The sequence below is a fragment of the Ovis aries genome, chromosome 23 (assembly GCF_016772045.2).
Source record: "Ovis aries strain OAR_USU_Benz2616 breed Rambouillet chromosome 23, ARS-UI_Ramb_v3.0, whole genome shotgun sequence".
Lineage (NCBI taxonomy): Eukaryota > Metazoa > Chordata > Mammalia > Artiodactyla > Bovidae > Ovis > Ovis aries.
Window position 1 is genome coordinate 4,226,498 of NC_056076.1, and position 18,952 is coordinate 4,245,449.

Sequence of the window (18,952 nt, forward strand, 5' to 3'; positions counted from 1 at the left end):
CACCCCACCCACCCCCTGACCGGCCGCGCCGGCCACCCGGCGGCCTCCCCTCCCTCCCCTCGCGCTGCCTCTCCCCCGCGCCCCCTCCCTCGCCGGGCGGTGGAGCCGCGGAGCCGGGACGCGAGCGCGGGGCGCAGGCGGCGCGGGGCGGGCGCGGCGGGCGGGCCATGGCGCGGGCGCGGGCGGCGGGCGCGCGGGGCCGGCCCGGGCGCTGCGGGCTGGGCGGGCGCTGCGGGCGCCGCGCGCTGCTGGCCTGCGCCGCGTGGACCGCGGGCTGGGTGCTGGCGGCCGCGCTGCTGCTCCGCGCGCACCCGGGCGTCCCCTCCGAGCGCTGCACCGACGAGAAGAGCCGGCGCATCCTGGCCGCGCTGGTAGGTGCCGCGGCCGCACTGCCCCGCGCCGCGCGCCCCGGGGCCGGGGTGGGACGCCCTCCGAGGGTCCTGGGAGCCGGGGACTCGGGCGCGGCCGTGGATCCACTGGGAGGGGGTCCGGACATCGGGCGTGGAATGCCCGAAGCGCCCCACCCGGTCTCCAGCCCGGGACTCCGTCCGGGAGTCCTCTGAGTGCCTGGAGGGACGTCTTCCCCCATGTCGCCCAACTGGTCCTTTGTCCAAAGATGCTCTTCCTGCCCGACTGTTCTCCCGCCGGCCCCGAGATCCCGCTCCTAAGCGAAGTTTACGGGTCCGTTCCCAGCCTTCCGACTCGGACCGCGGCGCTTGGGTCGGGCGGGGACCACGCCTCGGCCCCTGGGGTCCCGGTTCTCTCGCTCAGCTGCCATTCTGCGATTCCGACCTGGGCTGCACCTCGCCGAGCCCCCTGCAGACGGCCAGTGGGGCCCCTTCCTCCGCGCGCCCCAGAGCCAAGGCTCTCCCCGGCGCGATCTGCGGGACCCAAGGCAGAGAGCGGTCCGGCGATCGGGAGCGCGAGGGAGGCGGCTCGGACCCCGGTAGACCTCGGTGCTGGGGTCCTGCCTGCCGTCTACTAAGAGGTGAGGGCGGGGGCGCCCTTTAGATGAGACTCGCAATTAGAGAGAAAGAAACGCCCCCCCCCCCGGCGGGCCCCAGCGTTCACCCGGCCCGGGTTGCGCTCTTGGTTGATTCCAGACGTTGGCTCCTCAATGGTCTCTCTGTTTGGTTGGAAAGATTAAGCGCATTAGGAGACTTGGATAAAACTACGAATCCCTAGAAGGAAAGCCAAAAAAGGTGAAGGTAGCGGGCAACGATTGTTGTATTGATTGATTATTCACTTCCCAGAACAGTGACCATCTAAGTATCTGGTGGGAAAGGGGAGCTATTTTCTAAGAAAATTTCAAGAAACGCATGGGAAGCTTCCAGCCCAGTTGTGTAGTATGGGTGAGCCTTTGGGGACTGTAGGATTTCAGGACGTGGTAGCATAAAGGCTTTGAAATAATTTTTAAAATTTATTTTATTTATGGTTTTGCCAGGTCTTAGTTGGGGCAGGCAGGATTGTTTTTCTTTCTTTTAGAAAACAGCAGCAGCTTTATTTCAGGAAATAATCACCTGCTATGCAGGATCTTTAGTTGCTTGGCAGGTGAACTCCTAGTTGAGGCTTGTGGGATATAGTTCCCTGACCAGAGATCAAACCCAGGTCCCCTGCATCGGGAGTGCAGCGTCTTAGCCACTGGACCACCAGGGAAGTCCTGAAGTAAATAACATTTTAAAAGTGAAATTGTAAAAACTAAAGAAATGAGGTGAAATGGACAGGCTGCACCAAATCATTTTCCCTGATTGAGTCTGACGTGTTGTCATGAATGGATCATCTCACGTTGGTGAGAGGTGAGATACTCACTGATTCCCTCCATCCTATCAATGGGATTCCCTGGTAGCTCAGACGGTAAAGCGTCTGCCTGCAATGTGGCTCGGGAAGATCCCCTGCAGACGGAAATGGCAACCCACTCCAGTACTCTTGCCGAGAAAATTCCATGGATGGAGGAGCCTGGTGGGCTACAGTCCATGGGGTCTCAAAGAGTCGAACACGACTGAGCGACTTCACTCACAACAGCCTTTTTAGCTTAAAATAAAAAGCAAACAGTCTTTTCATTTCTTTATGTTTGGTTAAGTGAGAGAAGGCCTAATGGAAATTAAATAGCCTACTATAACTTTAGTAATCACTAATCATAACTTTCCCAGCATTTCAGCTCATAAATTAAAACCAGTTCTGTTTGGACGCTGAACCAGGATATCTCCCGTGGCAGCCAGATGGGTCTTTTTTATTCCCAAGAGATGGGTAAGGAGAGGGTGACAGGTAGGAAGGCCAGAGGGTCCCAAGCGGTAGGAGGAAATAACTGCAAGTGGCAGACGCTTTTCCCTTCTCTGTTGAAGAAACCCATTCTGCCTAACACTAACCTTTTATTTTATTTTCGCAAACTTTGGGCTGATAATGGCTCAACAAACATCATGTCAATTGTTTTAAGGCCAGGGATGACACACATTGTGCCATCCTATCTCAAAAATGCGCATTGTGCGAGAGGGGCCTGGTGAAACTCCTTCAGCCTTGAGGTGTTTCTTTTATCTGATTAAAAGCTCACTGACAGACATAAAATGCCTTGCTAAAAACTAGCAGGGGGGTACTCTTTCTATCCACTTCTGATGTCTATGGTGGAAGCTTTGCCTAACTCTATTGTACTTCCATAAAACTTGGCTACACAAAAAGTTCCAAGTATTCAAGCCTCACCTCTGACCCTGGATGGAAATCCTCTCCTCCTGAGGTCATGAACACATGGCTTGCAGTAGCAGGCTCTCATCTCTGCCTCTGAAGGCTGGCAATCTTTCCAGCTGCCAAAAAAAACAAATTGAAGTAGTGTGTCTGGCTGTCTGATTAAAGTTCACCCATCCTGCTCTCAAATCAGGGGCCTGATTTGAGGGGCCCCTCACTGGGAGGCCCCCTTTGAGGCTGCTGTTCTCAGGATCCAACTTGCCCTCTCCCCTCTCCATCCTGGGTTTGCTGAGCAGAGCACCGGGGCTCCCTTTTGCCCAGGATGCTGAGGTTTGGACAGGACACCGCTCTCCACGTTGTAGACTATGCCAGGCCCTGGCTGCCATGCAGAGGCAGGCATTGTGGCACTGAGCTCTCCCAGGACTGAATTGAGCCTCTGTCTCTCGGTTCCCCCAGCCCTTTCAATTCACCCTGCCTGCCTTTTATCCTTCATAATAAACTGGCTGTTATTTTTCTCACGGCCCTCCAGACTCTCATTAGCTTTCACTCTGAGTCCCAGGACACCAAAGGAATGGCTGCAGCTGAGCCAGTGGGAGCCCCCTTTTCTGGGGTGGAGCCAAGGGCCTTGTGAACCCCTGAGCAGTTCCTGGGCCCTCTGGCCAGGCAGGTGACACTGCTGGCCTGTGGCAGGTTGGAGGCTGTGGATGAAGCTGAGGTGCTTGTGCCCCTGAGCCACACCCCATCTCTGGAGGGGGGCCCACCACACACCACTCTCAAGAGGGAGTTTTGGAAGAGCCAACTGGAGTGCTTCCAGAGCTGATCTTGGGTCCTCCAGCTTTGGAATTTTCTAGGCAGAGGGCAGCCCTTCTTTTTACTGTGGCTTTTCAGCACATCGCATAATCAAAACATTTCTGTGAGGTTTCTAGAGCCCTGCTTTCCCAGGGAACTGTGTCAGGCGGCTGTGCCGGAGCGCTGGGTCTGACCATTGACTGGCCTGGCTTCCGGTTCTGCGGGTGGAGCACTCCTTGGGGAGTTGGGGATGGGAGGTGTGGGAGCCGCGGATGCTCACAGGGGCCGGGCTCTGTGCTCAGTCCTCTCACACGTAATATTTCGTCTAATCTCAACCCCTGGGAGCCAAGTGCTTTTATTTCCCCATTTCACAGATGGTGAAATCGAGCCCCAGAGAGGTGAACTAACTTGTCCCGAATCACCCAGTGACTGTGCCGTGGAGCCAGTACGTGACGCTGAAAGTAGAGACACGGTGACGCCACTGGCTTCTCCAGCGCTGAAAACCCTAAGGGACAGCTGGGCCTGAGCTTCCCCAGCAGCTCAGTGGTAAAGAGTCTGCCTGTCAGTGCAGGAGAGCTGGGTGTGATCCCTGGGTTGGGAAGATCCCCTGGAGAAGGGAAGGGCAACCCACTCCAGTATTCTTGCCTGGAGAATCCCATGCACAGAGGAGCCTGGCAGGTTATAGTCCATGGGGTCGCAGAAGAGATGGACGCTACATAGCGGCCAAGCAGCGACAACAACCCTCCCACAGCACGTCACTTTCAAAGCATCTCAGAAAGTTTCCCACAGACTCTGCTATTCAGAAGGTTTTATGCCCCTTTCGGCTAGTTAGGTCTTGATGTGCTTTCATTTAGTTGCCTGCATGGGATTTCTTTTCAACAGGACTGGCTTATCTGTCTTTGCTCTGAGAAAAACCCTGGCCCAGCGGGACTGCGGCATCCAGGGCACTCGCCGAGAAAGATTGTATCGCAGGGACTGAGCCTGCTTCCCTGAGCACCCTGGCCATGTCTGTGATGTCTGTCTTCTAAGCTGTCCAGGGGTCAAGAGGGGTTGCAGAGTGGTCTGGCTAATCGCACAGCGTTAACTGTTCCACTGGGGAAATCCACTGTGAGATATGAATGCTGCTAACCACATAGGAACTTAATGCTGCTGAAAAACAAAAAAGCAAACACACAAAAGAAAACCCAGCCCTTAGGCGTGACTTCTGATACCCTGTCACCGGTTTCTCAGACTAGAGAGGAAAGGGTTTGTTTTTGCCTGAGAACCGTGATACAAGCTGGAGAGATTCTACTGCTGCTGCTGCTGCTGCTGCTGCTGAGTCACTTCAGTCATGTCCAACTCTGTGCGACCCCATAGACGGCAGCCCACCAGGCTTCCCCATCCCTGGGATTCTCCAGGCAAGAACACTGGAGTGGGTAGAGATTCTACCATCCACCACCAAAACAACGCTTCCTACAACTGGGGCTGTTAGGAGTGTGCGTTCTCACAGCTGCACACAGTCTATAAGAAATATGGGCTTCCCTGGCGGTTCAGATAGTAAAGAATCTGCCTGCAACCTAGGACACCCACGTTTGATCCCTGGGTCAGGAATATCCCCTGGAGAAGGGAATGGCTACCCTCTCCAGTATTCCTACCTGGAGAATTCCATGAACAGAGGAGCCTGGCAGGCTACAGTCCATGGGGCCACAAAGAGTTGGACATGACTGAGTGATTAACACTATAAGAAATATGAATTCACTGTCTCATTAATTTTTTTAAAAAGTGCCAGTTAACTACAATGAGACTTTATTAACTTGTTTTTTCCCTAGCTTATCTTAAAGTCTGATACCTGCAGATTTTGTGTGCACACACATTTGGGTACAGAAGTGTACCTGTTCAAGCTGGTTCTTAGGGCCTCCATCTATTCAGAGGAAAGTGATTTTTTTTTAAAATGGAGTCAAAGTATATAAAATACATCTATTGAGTTAAAAAATTAGCTATCTCAGTAAGGCATGCTGCTAAGAAAATAATTTCTCTTGTCTCTAACACGATGACCACTTTTAGTTAGCCTGTAAACTTGTAATCTGTAAGTTTACTGCTTCTTAAGTGCTGAGCACAGTCTTTCTCTGGATTTAGTAGGCACAGGCATGCATCCTGATGCTACAGACTCACTTGGTAACCACATGGGCCACAGAAGAGATGAATGTTACATTCTGTTTCTGAAGAGCAGGGACTGATGCGCCCAAAGCGCTTCATCATTAAGGAGGAAGACACAGAGCTGCTCTGCGCTAACCACCTTGTGTACACTTTGCTTCAGTGTAGACTCTCTCCTACGACAAATGAGGTGGAAACCCAGTTCATCACCGCTAGTAGCCGGCGGACCTGGCAGCGTTCTAGGCACCCAGCCCAGCCTCTTCCCTTCCTGATTCAAAGCATCCCCCAGGCATCTGGGAGGCAGGCTTATATCTCAACATGCTGATGTTCAGAAAACCAGCCAAAATTAATGATCCCCTCCCAAAATCAGTAGCTGTTATCATTGTTCAGTCGCTCAGTTGCATGCGACTCTTTGCCACCCCATGGACTGCAGCATGCCAGGCCTCCCTGTCCTTCTCCATCCCCCGGAGTTTACTCAAACTCTTGCCCTTTGAGTCAGTGATGCCATCATGACCGGCAGACTACATGCCACATTTCTTGCAACGCTTGTGTGGAATTGCCTTCTAAATGTGCAGGGGTGAGTCTCATATAGATTCCATTTGAATTCGGTTTCATGGACGCGGTACAGTTTTGTAGAAAACAGTGCTGTGGGGAGCCAGTGGGGGGAGGATGGCATAGAGACTCAGGGGGCGGGGGGCTTACTGGATGGAACCTGGGGTGGAGGCGGGGAAGGACTCCCAGCGGCAGGTGAGGTGGCCGCCTGGGGAAGGCGGAGTTGACCCTTGCAGGGGGAGGCATTTTGTCAGCTGTGGACTTTCGGCAGGACACACACTGGCACTTGCTCTAACCTTGCCCAACCGTCTGGTCCTCCGAACACACGAGCAACTTTGCACGTCTGGGTCCCTGTGCCGGTGGTTCCCAGAGCTCTCCCTCCTCGTGCGCTAGGCAGACTTGCAGCTCACCTTTCAACACTGGGCTCAGGTGCGTCCCCCCAAGAAAGATGCATCCCCGGCCTTCTGCCTGCTAATGACCAGGGCCAGAAAGGGCAGGCCCTTTCAGTCTAACTGCCAGGGCCTCTGCACCCGTGACCTTGGTTGACCTTCACAGGTCTCCCATGACACAGCGTTATCCTCCCAACATTACAGACTTGGAAATGAGCCACACGCCAGCCCCAGGTACAGCCTGGAGGCAAACCTGGTCTGCCCCAGAGCTGAGCCTGGCCTCCTTCCTTTTGCGCTTCACCCTGCTGTCATTCGGGAGTCCTGGAGGCAGTCACCTCGCTGCGACTCCTGAGCCCAGGTCTGTCACCGGATCGTGGCCCAGCTCATACACAGCACTGCTAACGGGAGGGTGGCCAGGGGCAGCCAAAGCAGCTTGCCCACGCCCACTCCCTGCCACGGGTATCTCTTGCAGGCAGTGACAATTTTGTTCGTGGTTCCAGACGCAGAGAGTGAAGGCCCCGGTGGTCACACCTGACCTTCCGGGCTTCCACTCGCCGCGCTGTGGCTGGGCCAGGAAACGTGTGTCTCCTCCCCCAGGTCCCGCCCGCTGCAGGGTCCTGACAGTCAGGACCCACCTCCTGCCCAACTCGCTTCTATCGCCCACTTTTCTTTCTTTTTCACAGTTCTGCTCTGTCCCTCGTAGAAAAGCACCTTTGATGACACTACAACTTTGATGACACCCTAAAGATGACTATGGGATTGCATTAAACCATTTTGGAGCTACTCAAAGGGGATGGGGGCCTTATAAGGCAATCGAGAAAAAAAAATAATACCTTTTCTTATCAGGCTTGTTACAGAGGTACGAAACTGTAAACACCAGATAAAGTAGGAAGAGGCTGCAACGAGTAACGTGAACACCCCATATTATTTCTGTCTTTCTATCCTGAGACCTTCCATCGTTTAAACCTTTCACCCCCACTTTGCATGCATTCTCAGTCACTTCAGTCGTGTCTGATGCTTTGTGACCCCGTGGACTGTAGCCTGTAAGGCTCCTCTGTCCATGGGCCTTTCCAGGCAAGAATACTGGAGTGGGTTGCCATGCCCTTCTCCAGGGGGTCTTCCTGACCCAGAGATTGACCCGTGTCTCCTGCATCTTTGGCATCCCAGGCAGATTCTTTACTGCTGAGCCACCAGGGCAGCTCCATCCCCACCTTCCCTCTAAGATTATCCTGAAAGGGCTCAGAGGAGCTGGAATGGGCGGGTGCTTTCCTGCAGGGCACCACAATATGGAAGTGATTCCGAGCAGAGAGAGTCCACCACTCACAGGGTCCTGATCCTCAGCTGCTCCTCTCAGGACCCCAAACCTGGAAAGAGGGACGAGGATGAAGAGTAAAAGGAAGGCATTTGACCAAAGTTGTGTTACATTAAATTGCAAGACGAACACTGCATTAAGCATATTTAGAACAGTTTTGTGGGTGTTTATGAATACAGCTGCATTACGGGTGTTGGTGTTCCAAAGACAAAACGCCGGCAAACAGGGTGGCATTGTTCCCAAGCTCCGGGATCAGGACTCCATCACTTGCACCTTTGAGTTCGGCAAGTGTGACACCCCCACCACCTAATACAGTGTTTGGAGGTCTAATGCCGGGCAAAGGAGCACTGGCTTGCAGGAGCACCCTCAGCAGGAAGCTGGGGGTCAGGTCAGATAGCGTGGCTTGGGCCTTTTGGACTGTTGTCCAGTTACTGCCTGAAAGGGTCCCTAAAATCCAGATACTTGTTTTAAGAACCAGGAGTATAGCTTTTTAATAAACAATTTCGGTCATATGAACAGTTCTCTGAGAGTAGTTATAAAGATCCACCATCCCTTGGCCAATGCTCTGCAGCCAGGCCTGTTTTGGAATTCACACTGTTTTGGGTGTTAGATAATATGCAGAATATATATTTATACCTTCTGGTGAACATGAAGATATGCCAGGAATCAAACAGATCCAACTAATTAATAATTCTGTAGCAAAGTGTATGCAAAGCCACATGTCAAATACATTCAGACTATAGATAGCCTCATCTTCTGGGTTGGGTTTGACACTCCATGAGAGTGAATGAGTCACGAAAAACTTGTTTTCAGGGTCTTTTGGACTTTGGGATTGTTTACATACCCAGGCATTATTGGAGGTGCATTATCTGACTTGAAAGATCTGTTTATAATCCACTTGGGTTAATAAAGCCAACCAGCACAGAACAACCAGAAAGTCTGACCCGCCTTTGCCCATGTGGAAGGAAGATGCGTTGTGGGGAACAGGTGGGCTCAGAAAGTATGCTCAGTCCCTCATAAAAGTGAGTCCAGAGGTTTAGGTTTCCTGAAAAAGATAAGAAAGAGAACAGAGTCACACATCCCCCTTTGAATCAGTCTCACAGAAGTGCCTCCGGCTCCCCTACTAGGTCTGAAGGGCGAGGCCTGGATGGACCATCTTCTTAGGAGAGGTGTTTGCAGTGTGGTGGGATTGGGGGTCACCACTTCCCCCCACGGGGCAGGAGGGCCTGCGAGCCCCAAAGCTTAGGAGAAACTCCCCTCCTGAGGGCCCCTGAATGCCTTCCTCACCACCACCAGGAATCCAACACCTTCTGCTTGCAGAACTCACCCTGCGGGCTCATCTTCTGAAGGCGCCGCGGCCTCCCCTGCAGGCCTGCGGATGCTGCCAGCCTCCAGGCCTGTTCTAAGTCCTGCTTCCTGCAGCAGGCACTGTGGAGCGGTCCCACCTGAAGGGTTGTTCCTGGGGTCACTCTCCAGGGCTGGCTGTGCTGTTCCTGGCAGGCGGCTATTAAAAGCTCTCCAGGTGACCCCTACGTGAGCCCAAGAACGGGGAACCACTGGCCTGGCTCCGTCCTTCCACTGACAGTCCAGGACACCCAGCGGAGAGGCCAACTGTCTTTGCCAGCATCACCCAGCTCAGCAGGAAGGATGGGGCAGGGACGGGTCAGTGGAGGGGGGGCAGGGTGGGCACCTGCTTCCTAAGACCTGGTCCTGGGCCTGATGGAGAAAATAACAAACGGGAGATTCTATCACAAACCTTTCACTTCATAATTCCTCTCTGCCCCGAGTAGCCCTGTGGTCCGCATGCCCAAGGGGTCTCTCCGGGACTGTCAGGAGCATCCTGGCGCGAGGCCCAGCCTCCGCGGGCTGACCCGTGTCCCTTCCTTCCAGTGCCAGGACTACCGGGGCGGCGCGCTGGGCGGAGACCTGTGCGAGGACCTGTGCGAGGCGGGGCAGCTGCGGTACCGGCGCTGCCTGTACTACGAGCGCGGCAAGAAGGTGCTGCAAGCCGACTGGCGCGGCCGGCCCGTGGTCCTCAAGTCCAAGGAGGAGGCCTTCTCCAGCTTCCCGCCGCTCGGCCTCCTGGACGGGCAGCCCGAGGCCGGCGGCCAGGACTTGCCGGAGGCTGAGCTGCTGGCGCTGGCGGCCGGGGAGGCCCGGAGCGCGCTGGGCCTGGAGCCGGCCGAGGTCGGCCTGGGCCGGCTGGGGCTGGCGCGGCGGGGCCCCCGGCGGCGGGGCCAGCTGGCCAGCCTGTGGGCGCTGCTGCGGCAGGAGGAGTTCGTGCTGCTCAGCCTGCTCCGCGGCCGCAGCCCGCACGCCCCGCCCGTGCTGGGCTCCTGCGGCCCCTTCTACGCCGTGGAGCACCTGGCGGCGGGCAGCCCCGGCCACCGCGCCCTCTTCCCGCTCGGCCCGGACGGCGGGCGCCGCGGCCAGGCGCGCGCGGTCAGCGGCGTGGCGCTCAGCTTCCTGGACATGGTCCGCCACTTCGACCACGACTTCGCCCACCGCCTGCACCTCTGCGACGTCAAGCCCGAGAACTTCGCCATCCGGAGCGACTTCACGGTGAGGGGCGGCCCGGGGGGCGGCTGTGGGGTCCGCGGGGGGCGGACTTCTGTCCTGGGGGTCCTAGACCAGAGGGATCTGAAGCCCCCGGGAAACCCTGCGGCGTGATGCCACCTTCTGGCCTGGACAGCTCCGACCTGCCGGACCGTTGGGGGTGGGAATGAGCGCATTTAAAGGAGGAAGGCGCCTGGCACCCGGGAAGGGAATAGTAGGGCAAGCCGCCACAGCAGAGGCTCAGTGCGTCTTCCTCCACTGCCGCCCTGGTTTCTCCCAAGCAGCTTAGCCCCTTCCTTCCTGGGGCTAATGCGGCTTCAGGCGGTGAAAAATCCCCCTACAATGCGGGAGACCCAGGTTCGATCCCTGGATCGGGAAAATCCCCGGGACAAGGAAATGGCAACCCAGTCTAGTGTTCTCGCCTGAGAAATCCCATGGACAGAGGAGCCTGGAGGGCTACAGTCCATGGGGTCGCAAAAGAATCGGACACGACTGAGCAACTGCACTTTGAGGAGGTGAGGGAAGGCCGGCCTTTGGGGGCTTTGGTACAAAGGTTCAGGGGGCGGAGACGCCGGTTTCCAGCCGCCCACACTCCGTCACCGCAGGCCACGGTCTCTAGTTCTTTCTTCTGGAGGTTCTCGTCTGTTCCCCTTCCCTGGGTAAACTTCTTCTAGAGGGACAGCTGAATGCTGCTTTACGCAAGAGAGGATTCGTCCCCTGGTGGACACGTCAGCCTCGGTGCTGCTCTGCAAGTGGCAGGTGAATTTTATGTCCCACTCCAGGCTGTGCAGTTTAGTCACTAAGTCGTGTCAGGCTCTTTTGCAGCCTCGTGGACTGTACCTTCCAGGCTCCTCTGTCCATGGGGTTTCCCAGGCAAAAATACTGGAGTGCGTGGCCTGCTCTTCTCCAGGGCATCTTCCCAAGCCAGAAACCGAACCCGAGTCTCCTGCATTGGCAGGCGGATTCTTGATCGCTGAGCCTCCAGGGATGCCCCCACTCCAGGCAGGGCAGGTGTGCAAAGGATTAACCAAGGTGCGGAAGCAGCAGGAAGACTCGGACTCCAGGGGTGGGATGTAGCCATCTGAGTTTGGAAGCCAAGCCCTCCAAGCGATTACTGATGTGCTCGGTGTGAGAACTAGAGAGCTAGGGGACCAGCAGATGGGTCCCCCTTTGGCCCATGTTGCAGTGTTGCCCGGGTGGATGGAGGGTGTGTCTCCCAGGTAACCTGTAAGAACTGATGACCCGCAGCCATTCACTTTTTTCAGGTCCTCCCTTGCGGGTCTTGAGAATTTGTCCAGTGGTTGCAAATGAACTAGGAACCCCTCTTTACTTCTTGCTCTCAAACTGCTGCCAGAAAGCATGCTTCTCAAACAGATTTCCTACTCGAGAGGCACAGTCTTAAGTAGAGAAGGAAATAATTCTCACCAGTCCTTTCCAGTCTGATGCTAGGATGGAGTCTGATGATGATGCAAGTTAGGTAACTTTGTGCAGGAAGAACTTTAAGATTCATCCTGATGTGACCTAAGAAGCCTCACACAGGTTTTTCTGCTCATTTTGTTACTGTTCTTATTGTAGGTGCATAGTTATGCTTCCAATAGCTGTAATCCATTCTACGACTACACTAAAAATTAGAAAATAAATCCTGCTCTTGTTGGGAGATGAGACAGAATCAGAGCTGAAAGAGAGCAGTATCAGAGAGTGGAAATCCCACCAGGGTCCTGGAGGAAGCTGGGGAGATGACCAGGGATTATCAAAAGAAGAGAAGGGTCTTGTAGCTCCAAAAATAAATTATGAAAGACAGTAGACTCATTATTGGTAAAGAATCTGCCTGCAGTGCAGGAGACCTGGGTTCAGTCCCTGGGTCAGGCAGATCCCCTGGAGAAGGAAGTGACGTCCCACTCTAGCATTCTTGCCTGGAGAATTCCATGGACAGAGGAGCCTAGAGGGATGCAGTCCATGAGGTCACAAAGAGTCGGACACAACTTAGTGACTACACCACCACTGACATATTTTTAGTGTATTAACCAGGATAAATAATGAAAGGAACTGTTCTTTTGGCTAAATAAAGAGATAGAGAAAATCAATTAAAATGATAATTTCTGTTTGCAGTGCCTGAATTAGTAATGAGGCAAAGCTCTCAAATAGGGAAAAGTTCCCTGTTCATTTTTTCCCTGATTCTCCACATATCTTGAAATAAATTATTTTCCCCCCTCTGTTTTACTGAATAATCCCCACAAAACTTTACTGCCTTCTGGCATCAATCTTGAAGGAAGAACAGAAGCAACAGGCTGGGAATGTGCCTCCTGACTTCGCATAGATTTGAGGAGAAAATGAACCCTTTTTTGAGATGCTACCAAAGGGAGAAAGCTGGTATGTTGAGGCTGACCTGTGAAGGCTTGTGAAATGCCACAGACTCCATCAAACTCATCCAGTCTTCTAATAGCTCTTTAATGCCTTGAAGCTATACATTGCCTGATTTGGGCAGAGTCCAGGTTTTCTCAGGTTAGAGCTCATCTTTTTGTTTTTTTCCTAATTCAGGTGGTGGAGGAAAATCTGCATAATTTAGACTTTTTTTTTCTGGTTTTGAAGCCTTTTGAGTTGAAGCCAGGAAGATAAATCTGAAATTCCAGGGGGTCATCACATTTTCATGCTGATACTGGGACTTAGTTTTTGATGCTGTTGCATCTGGGTCCATAGGTATTGATCCTAATTCGACCACTTTGGCCCTGCCACTTGCCCGTCAGCTGGAAACCAGTCAACTCAATAACAGGTCATAAATAGACGAGGTCCGCGTTGCCTGCCTCATTCTCCCCATCACACCCTCGACCTGCCCCTTGAATGTAGTTTTCGTTTGTTGCTTATATTCATAGGAATAAATGACCTGTGTCTCATAGCTTTTATATTCCTGAGCCTTGAATGTCAGAAGCCAAAGTGGTAAAGCAGTGGAGGGGGAAGTCAATTCATTTGTAAGAACTTTCAGAGATTCAACATTAAGATCTGAGAAAACTTCCAAAGCTGCAGAGCGATCCTGGTCCCACGTTCCCGACTTTGTGACCACACTGGTCCTTCTGCAGTTAAAGTCTGCAGCCCAGCCTGTGCCAGCGGCCGTGCATCCCCAGCACAGCCCGGCCCTCCTCCCTGCGGCCAGAATCCCGTGCCCCCATTCCTCCTGATAGCCGTGTGCTGTTTCTCTCGCAGGTGGTGGCTATCGATGTGGACATGGCTTTTTTCGAACCTAAGATGAGGGAAATTCTCGAGCAGAACTGCACGAGGGATGAAGACTGCAATTTCTTTGATTGTTTTTCAAAGTGTGATCTGCGAGTGCACAGGTGTGGGGCCCAGAGAGCCAACAGCAACCTGCAGGTGAGCAGGCCGTCCTCTCCGGGGGGGGGGAGGCCCTGTCCTCTGGTGGGGGGGCGTCCTCTAGGGGGGGCCTTGTCCTCTCTGAGGTGGCCCATCCTCTCTGGGGGGACCCTGTCCTGTCAGAGGGCCATCCTCTCTGGGGGGCCATCCTCTCGGGAGGGCCCATCCTCTCAGGGGGCCCTGTGCTCTCTGGGGGCACCTTGTCTTCAGGGGGCCATCCTCTCTGGGGGGCCCTGTCCTCTCTGGGGGGCCATCCACTTGGGAGGGCCCATCCTCTCAGGGGGCCCTGTCCTCTCTGGGGGGACCTTGTCCTCTGGGGGACCCTGTCATCTGGGGGGACCCTATCCTCTCTGAGGGATACTGTCCTCTCTCGGGGAGGGGACCGTGTTCTCTCTGATGGCGCCTGTCCCTCTTGGGGGGGCCCTGTCCTCTCTGCAGCGAGGGCCCCTGTCTCCTCGGGTCCTCTTCCCCCCACTCCGTGGCTCCTGCCGATGTACCTGGAGGTCGTCGCCCTCTCCCCACCAGCTGGGCTCAGTGCGTCCAGTGAGGGCAGGGATGGGGGAGATGGGGATCGTTTGTTCTTTGTCATCTACCTGGGGGAGGGGCTGTGGGCCAAGTGACCCCAGGGGGCTAATGGATGGTACTCCCAGCACGGCCATTACTGGGTCCCCCACAACCATGGGGGTGTCTGTTCTCTCTGGGCCTAATTTCTACATCTACACACACACACACACACACACTAAGCACTTCTTATATCAAACTAATCTCCAGATGGCTCAGATACTTACACCTAAAAAATGAGACCCTAACTGTTTCAGAAAAAACTAGGAAAATTGAAGATACCCTAGAGTTTGGAAGGCCTTTCTAAGCACAGAACAAAGCTCAGAGGCTCTAAGAGGAACAACTGACACATTTAACCATCTTACAAAAATCCCCGTGGCAAAAGCAAAACAAAATTACAAAAAATTTGAGAAATTTTAAAGTTAAATGAGAAAACTGGCAAACTGTCGGCAGCTGCTCTCACAGATGAGACTAGAGGACAGAGGTGGCCTTTACCCCCAGCTGGAGAGATTCAGTGTCCCCCAGGATCATCCTTGGCCCACCAGACATTCTCCACTGTGGTTACCCCGCATCCCAGGATCAGTCTAGTGACTGGTCAGAGCGGGAGGGGGGAAATGCAAAACCCAGCCCCTTTGGCCTCTATAAGGAACAACTCTATAGGTCATCCCAGCATCAGAAGTTCACCTTCTCCCTCAGTTTCATGGAAATATGGTTCCTGAGAATGCCCCTCAATAAATCCCTGCATGCAAACCTCCATCCTACAGTCTGCTCTGAAGGAAACCAACCTAAGCAAGGGGCCAGTGTCCTTAATATATAAAGAGCATTTACAAATCAATATGAAGAGGCCAACAACCTAACAGAAATGTGGGCAAAGTATATCAACTTGACCAGTCACTGGAAAGGAAGAACAAATACTTTCAACCTGACTGATAAGAAGAGCGATACAAATCAAATAATTTTTCAATTGACAAAAATAAAAGACAACACACATTGTTGAGGGTGTTCTTAGTGTATGTTGCTGTAAGAGTGTAATAACTTGGTACACTTTTTATGGGGTCAGTCTGGTAATATCTGTCAGAACAAAAATGTGCATACCCCTTAGCCCATAAATTTCATTTCCAGAAGTTTTAGTCATATTCAAAAGGAAAATGACATCTGAAAGATATGTATTACAGCATTTTTCATAATAGCAAAAGTTAGTGAGCAACCTAAATTTCCATCAGTAGGGAACAAGCTAAATAATTTATGATATGCATTTGAGGTACAGTCATTAAACAAATGGAATACCCTTGTAGTGATTTGGAAGGTCTCTCTGATGTTTGGTTAAATGGAAGCTATAGAATAGTGTGTGTAATACACTCCCATCCATGGAAAGTAAAAGAAAAAGGAAACGCATGAAACAGTAACTCACCAGAAGGACATTCAAGGGAGTGGGTGCCTCTCAGAGCTGAGAGCTGAGTGTCTGGTTTTTAGGAGTTGGATGGAGCTTAAGATTAAAGCCTAATTGGTGGGACATTTTCAGTGTTTGTACCTGAAGATGCGTTATCAATTCAAAAGAGAAATAAGAACGTTTGTTTTTAAATAGAATCCTCATCCTTGCAGGGATTAGTAAATGAAAGTCAAAATTATTTGTCTCCCATGAAACAGTAGATTATAAAATTGAGGCATTTGTTAAATGAGTATAATATAAAGTGTGATGTAGAAAAATAGAGCAGAATATTAATTATGCATGAATTGTGCTCCATCCAACAGGGAGAAAACCAGGAAGGCTGTAAAAGAGCAAAACAACATGTTTAAATTGAGAATTTAAAGAGATCTTCAGCCCCAGTAAATTTCATACCCAAGGAGAATTAAAGACTATGAGAGAGAGACTTCACTTTTACTTCTCCTAAAATAAAACATCTTAAAGGCTTCTTGGGCTTCCTGGGTCAGGAATTTCCCCTGGAGAAGGGATAGGCTACCCACTCCAGTATTCATGGGCTTCCCTGGTGGCTCAGATGGTAAAGAATCCACCTGAAATGCAGGAAACCTGGGTTTGCTCCCTGGGCTGGGAAGATCCCCTGGAAGAGAGCATAGCAACCCATTCCAGTATTCTTGCCTGGAGAATCCCCATGGACCGGGGAGCCTGACAAGGTACAGCCTAAGGGGTGGAAGAGAGTCTGGACATGACCGAGTGACTAAGCACAGCACAGCACACAAAGGCTCCTTTAAAGAACTAGCCTCTCCCTTCCGATATACCTTTTTCCCAGGGAGCCGGAAAGTACTATCACATTCATATACCCCTTGTCACCAGCGTGTCGTGTGGCCTTGGGGACCACCTGCCAAGTGGTGATGACCGTCACTGTCATCAGCCTTGAATGAGAAAGTGAGGCCTGTGACCACAGGGCTGGCAGCCTAGGGCCGCCCAGGGCCTACTCCTTAAGCAGCGGTTCCCGGCTCTGACTTCCTGCTGCAAGCTCCTCAGTGGTCTCTGAGCATCACCTGCAGCTTCCCCTGTGACATCTCCACCCCTGCGGGACAGCCTTCTAGTCTCCAGTGGCGCTGGGCGGGTGGGGCTCCGGGAGAGGTCCCCGGGGAGGGACAGGTGCAGGAGGGACCCCCCACGCCCTGAGCTGATAATCCCCTTCTCCCCCAGGTGGTCTGCGACAAGATCTTCCGCCACTGGTTCTCCTCGCCCCTCGGCAGCTCCGCGGTGTCGGGCCCGCTGCGGGGGCAGCTGCGGGCGGCAGTGCAGGAGTGCGCGGCCCCTGGCACCCAGGGCGCACCCCGCGTGCTCGGGAGGCTGCGAAGCCTGCTCCAGGCTGTGCTGCGGGAGCTGCGGGATGGCGAGGAGCCGCGCCCCGGGGTGAGGAGCCGTCTGCACGGGGACCCTCACCGTGGGACCCCCGGCGCTGCTCGGAAGGCCCCAGCCGTCTTCGGCAATCACCCCTTCGAGTGACAGGAGGGACGGGTCTGGCGCCGGGGTCTCCCCTGTGCGGGAGCAGGAGTGCCCACCAGGCCCTGCAGACCCCCAGTGCAACAGTGTGTACAGGAGTGTGCGCATGCATGTGCACGAGTGTGCGTGAGCGCATGGCCGTGAGAGTTGTGCAGGTGTGTGGATGTGTGTGAGTACGTGAGTGTGAGCAGATGAGTGTCTGGGGCATGTGCTCCTCTGGGCGTGGAAGGCGCTGTCTCTGGCGGGTTCTGGAGCCTTGGGTCTCCTGAGCAGAGTCACCTTTGTTTTGGAATTGAAAACAATAAAATACACAAGTCTGGGAGCTGTAGTCTGTACTCTGAGCGTTTGGAACAGTTTATTGTACTTTTCGTTTTGAGGAATGCATGGCTTTCCTGGATTGTAAAATCGGGAGCACCTCTTATCTCAGTCTGTCCTCCCTCAGAGCAGGGCCTGCAGGCTCGCTGTCCTCGGGGGCAGGAGGGCCAGGCGGTGGGTGCCAGCCGCGTCTCCCGCTCCAGTGGAGACCAGGCCGCAGACCTAACATCCGGCATCTGTGTGCAGAATTGCTTCTGGTGGGCTCCCGACCACTGTACTCTGCTGCCAGAGACCAAACGGAGGGAATCACGTCCCGGTCTCTCCCTAGTCAGGCAGCTGAAGCCAGGTCAGACATCTGTTCATCTTGAGGAGACATAGTTCTAGTTCACATATGGGGACCGTGAGAGCTCAGCAAGCAACTACTGGCCACCCTCAAGATTAATCCAGAAAGACACCAAGAGAGGACAAGGGATTCTGTTGAAGGTTTACAAATAGAAGACTAATTAATCTGAAGTTTTAAAAGATCACTGTTGTTCAGTCGCTAAGTTGCGTCGACTCTTTGTAACCCCATGGACTGTAGCCAGCCAGGATCCTCTGTCCATGGGATTCAACAGGCAAGAATACTGGAGTGGATTGCCAGGGGATCTTCCCGACCCAGGGATCGAGCCCATGTCTCCTACATTGGTGGGTGGATTCTTTACCACTGAGCCACTAAGGGAAGCCCCATACTCCAATGAAAGTTTTCTTTGAAAAAGAAACTAAGTTGGAATCTTTGGGCTGACTTCTTTGTGGGCTTCCCAAGTGGCACTTGAGATAAAGAACCTGCCTGCTAATGCAGGAGGAAGAAGTAATGCAGGTTGGATTCCTGGGTCGGGGAGATGCCCTGGGGGAGGGCATGGCAACCCACTCCAGTATTCTTGCCCGGAGAATCCCATGGATAGAGGCATTGTGGGCTGCAGTCCATGGGTCACAAGAGTTGACATGACTGAGCGACTTAGCACGCACAAATTCTTTGTCCTTTATTTTCCCCGACAGAGATAGAGAGGAGAAGAATGTTATGCACCGTACTTGCCAAGCAAGAGTCAGGACAAATGGTCAGTTCCAATTTTCTCAATGTATTAACACAAAAAGTACACAAGTCAAGCATTTACCGAGTCATTTATGAAAAGTGAAAGTGGCTCAGTCATGTCCAACTCTTTGTGACCCCCATGGACTTCTCCAGGCCAGAATACTGGAGTGGGTAGCCTTTCCCTTCTCCAGGGACCCTTCCCAACTCAGGGACTGAACCCAGGTCTCCTGCATTGCACGCAGATTCTTTACCAGCTGAGCCACCAGGGAAGCCCAAGAACACTGGAGTGGGTAGCCTATCCC

General features: G+C 53.3%; 1 protein-coding gene across 1 annotated transcript; it reads left to right on the forward strand.

Moving 5' to 3' along the window:
- The first annotated feature begins 167 nt into the window (after positions 1 to 167).
- Positions 168 to 17,588, forward strand: DIPK1C (divergent protein kinase domain 1C). Its single transcript, XM_027960694.2, has 4 exons — positions 168 to 371; positions 9,742 to 10,413; positions 13,606 to 13,770; positions 16,967 to 17,588. The coding sequence occupies exons 1-4, from the start codon at positions 168 to 170 to the stop codon at positions 17,267 to 17,269; spliced, it is 1,344 nt and encodes a 447-aa protein (XP_027816495.2). The 3' UTR covers positions 17,270 to 17,588.
- The last annotated feature ends 1,364 nt before the right edge of the window (positions 17,589 to 18,952 follow it).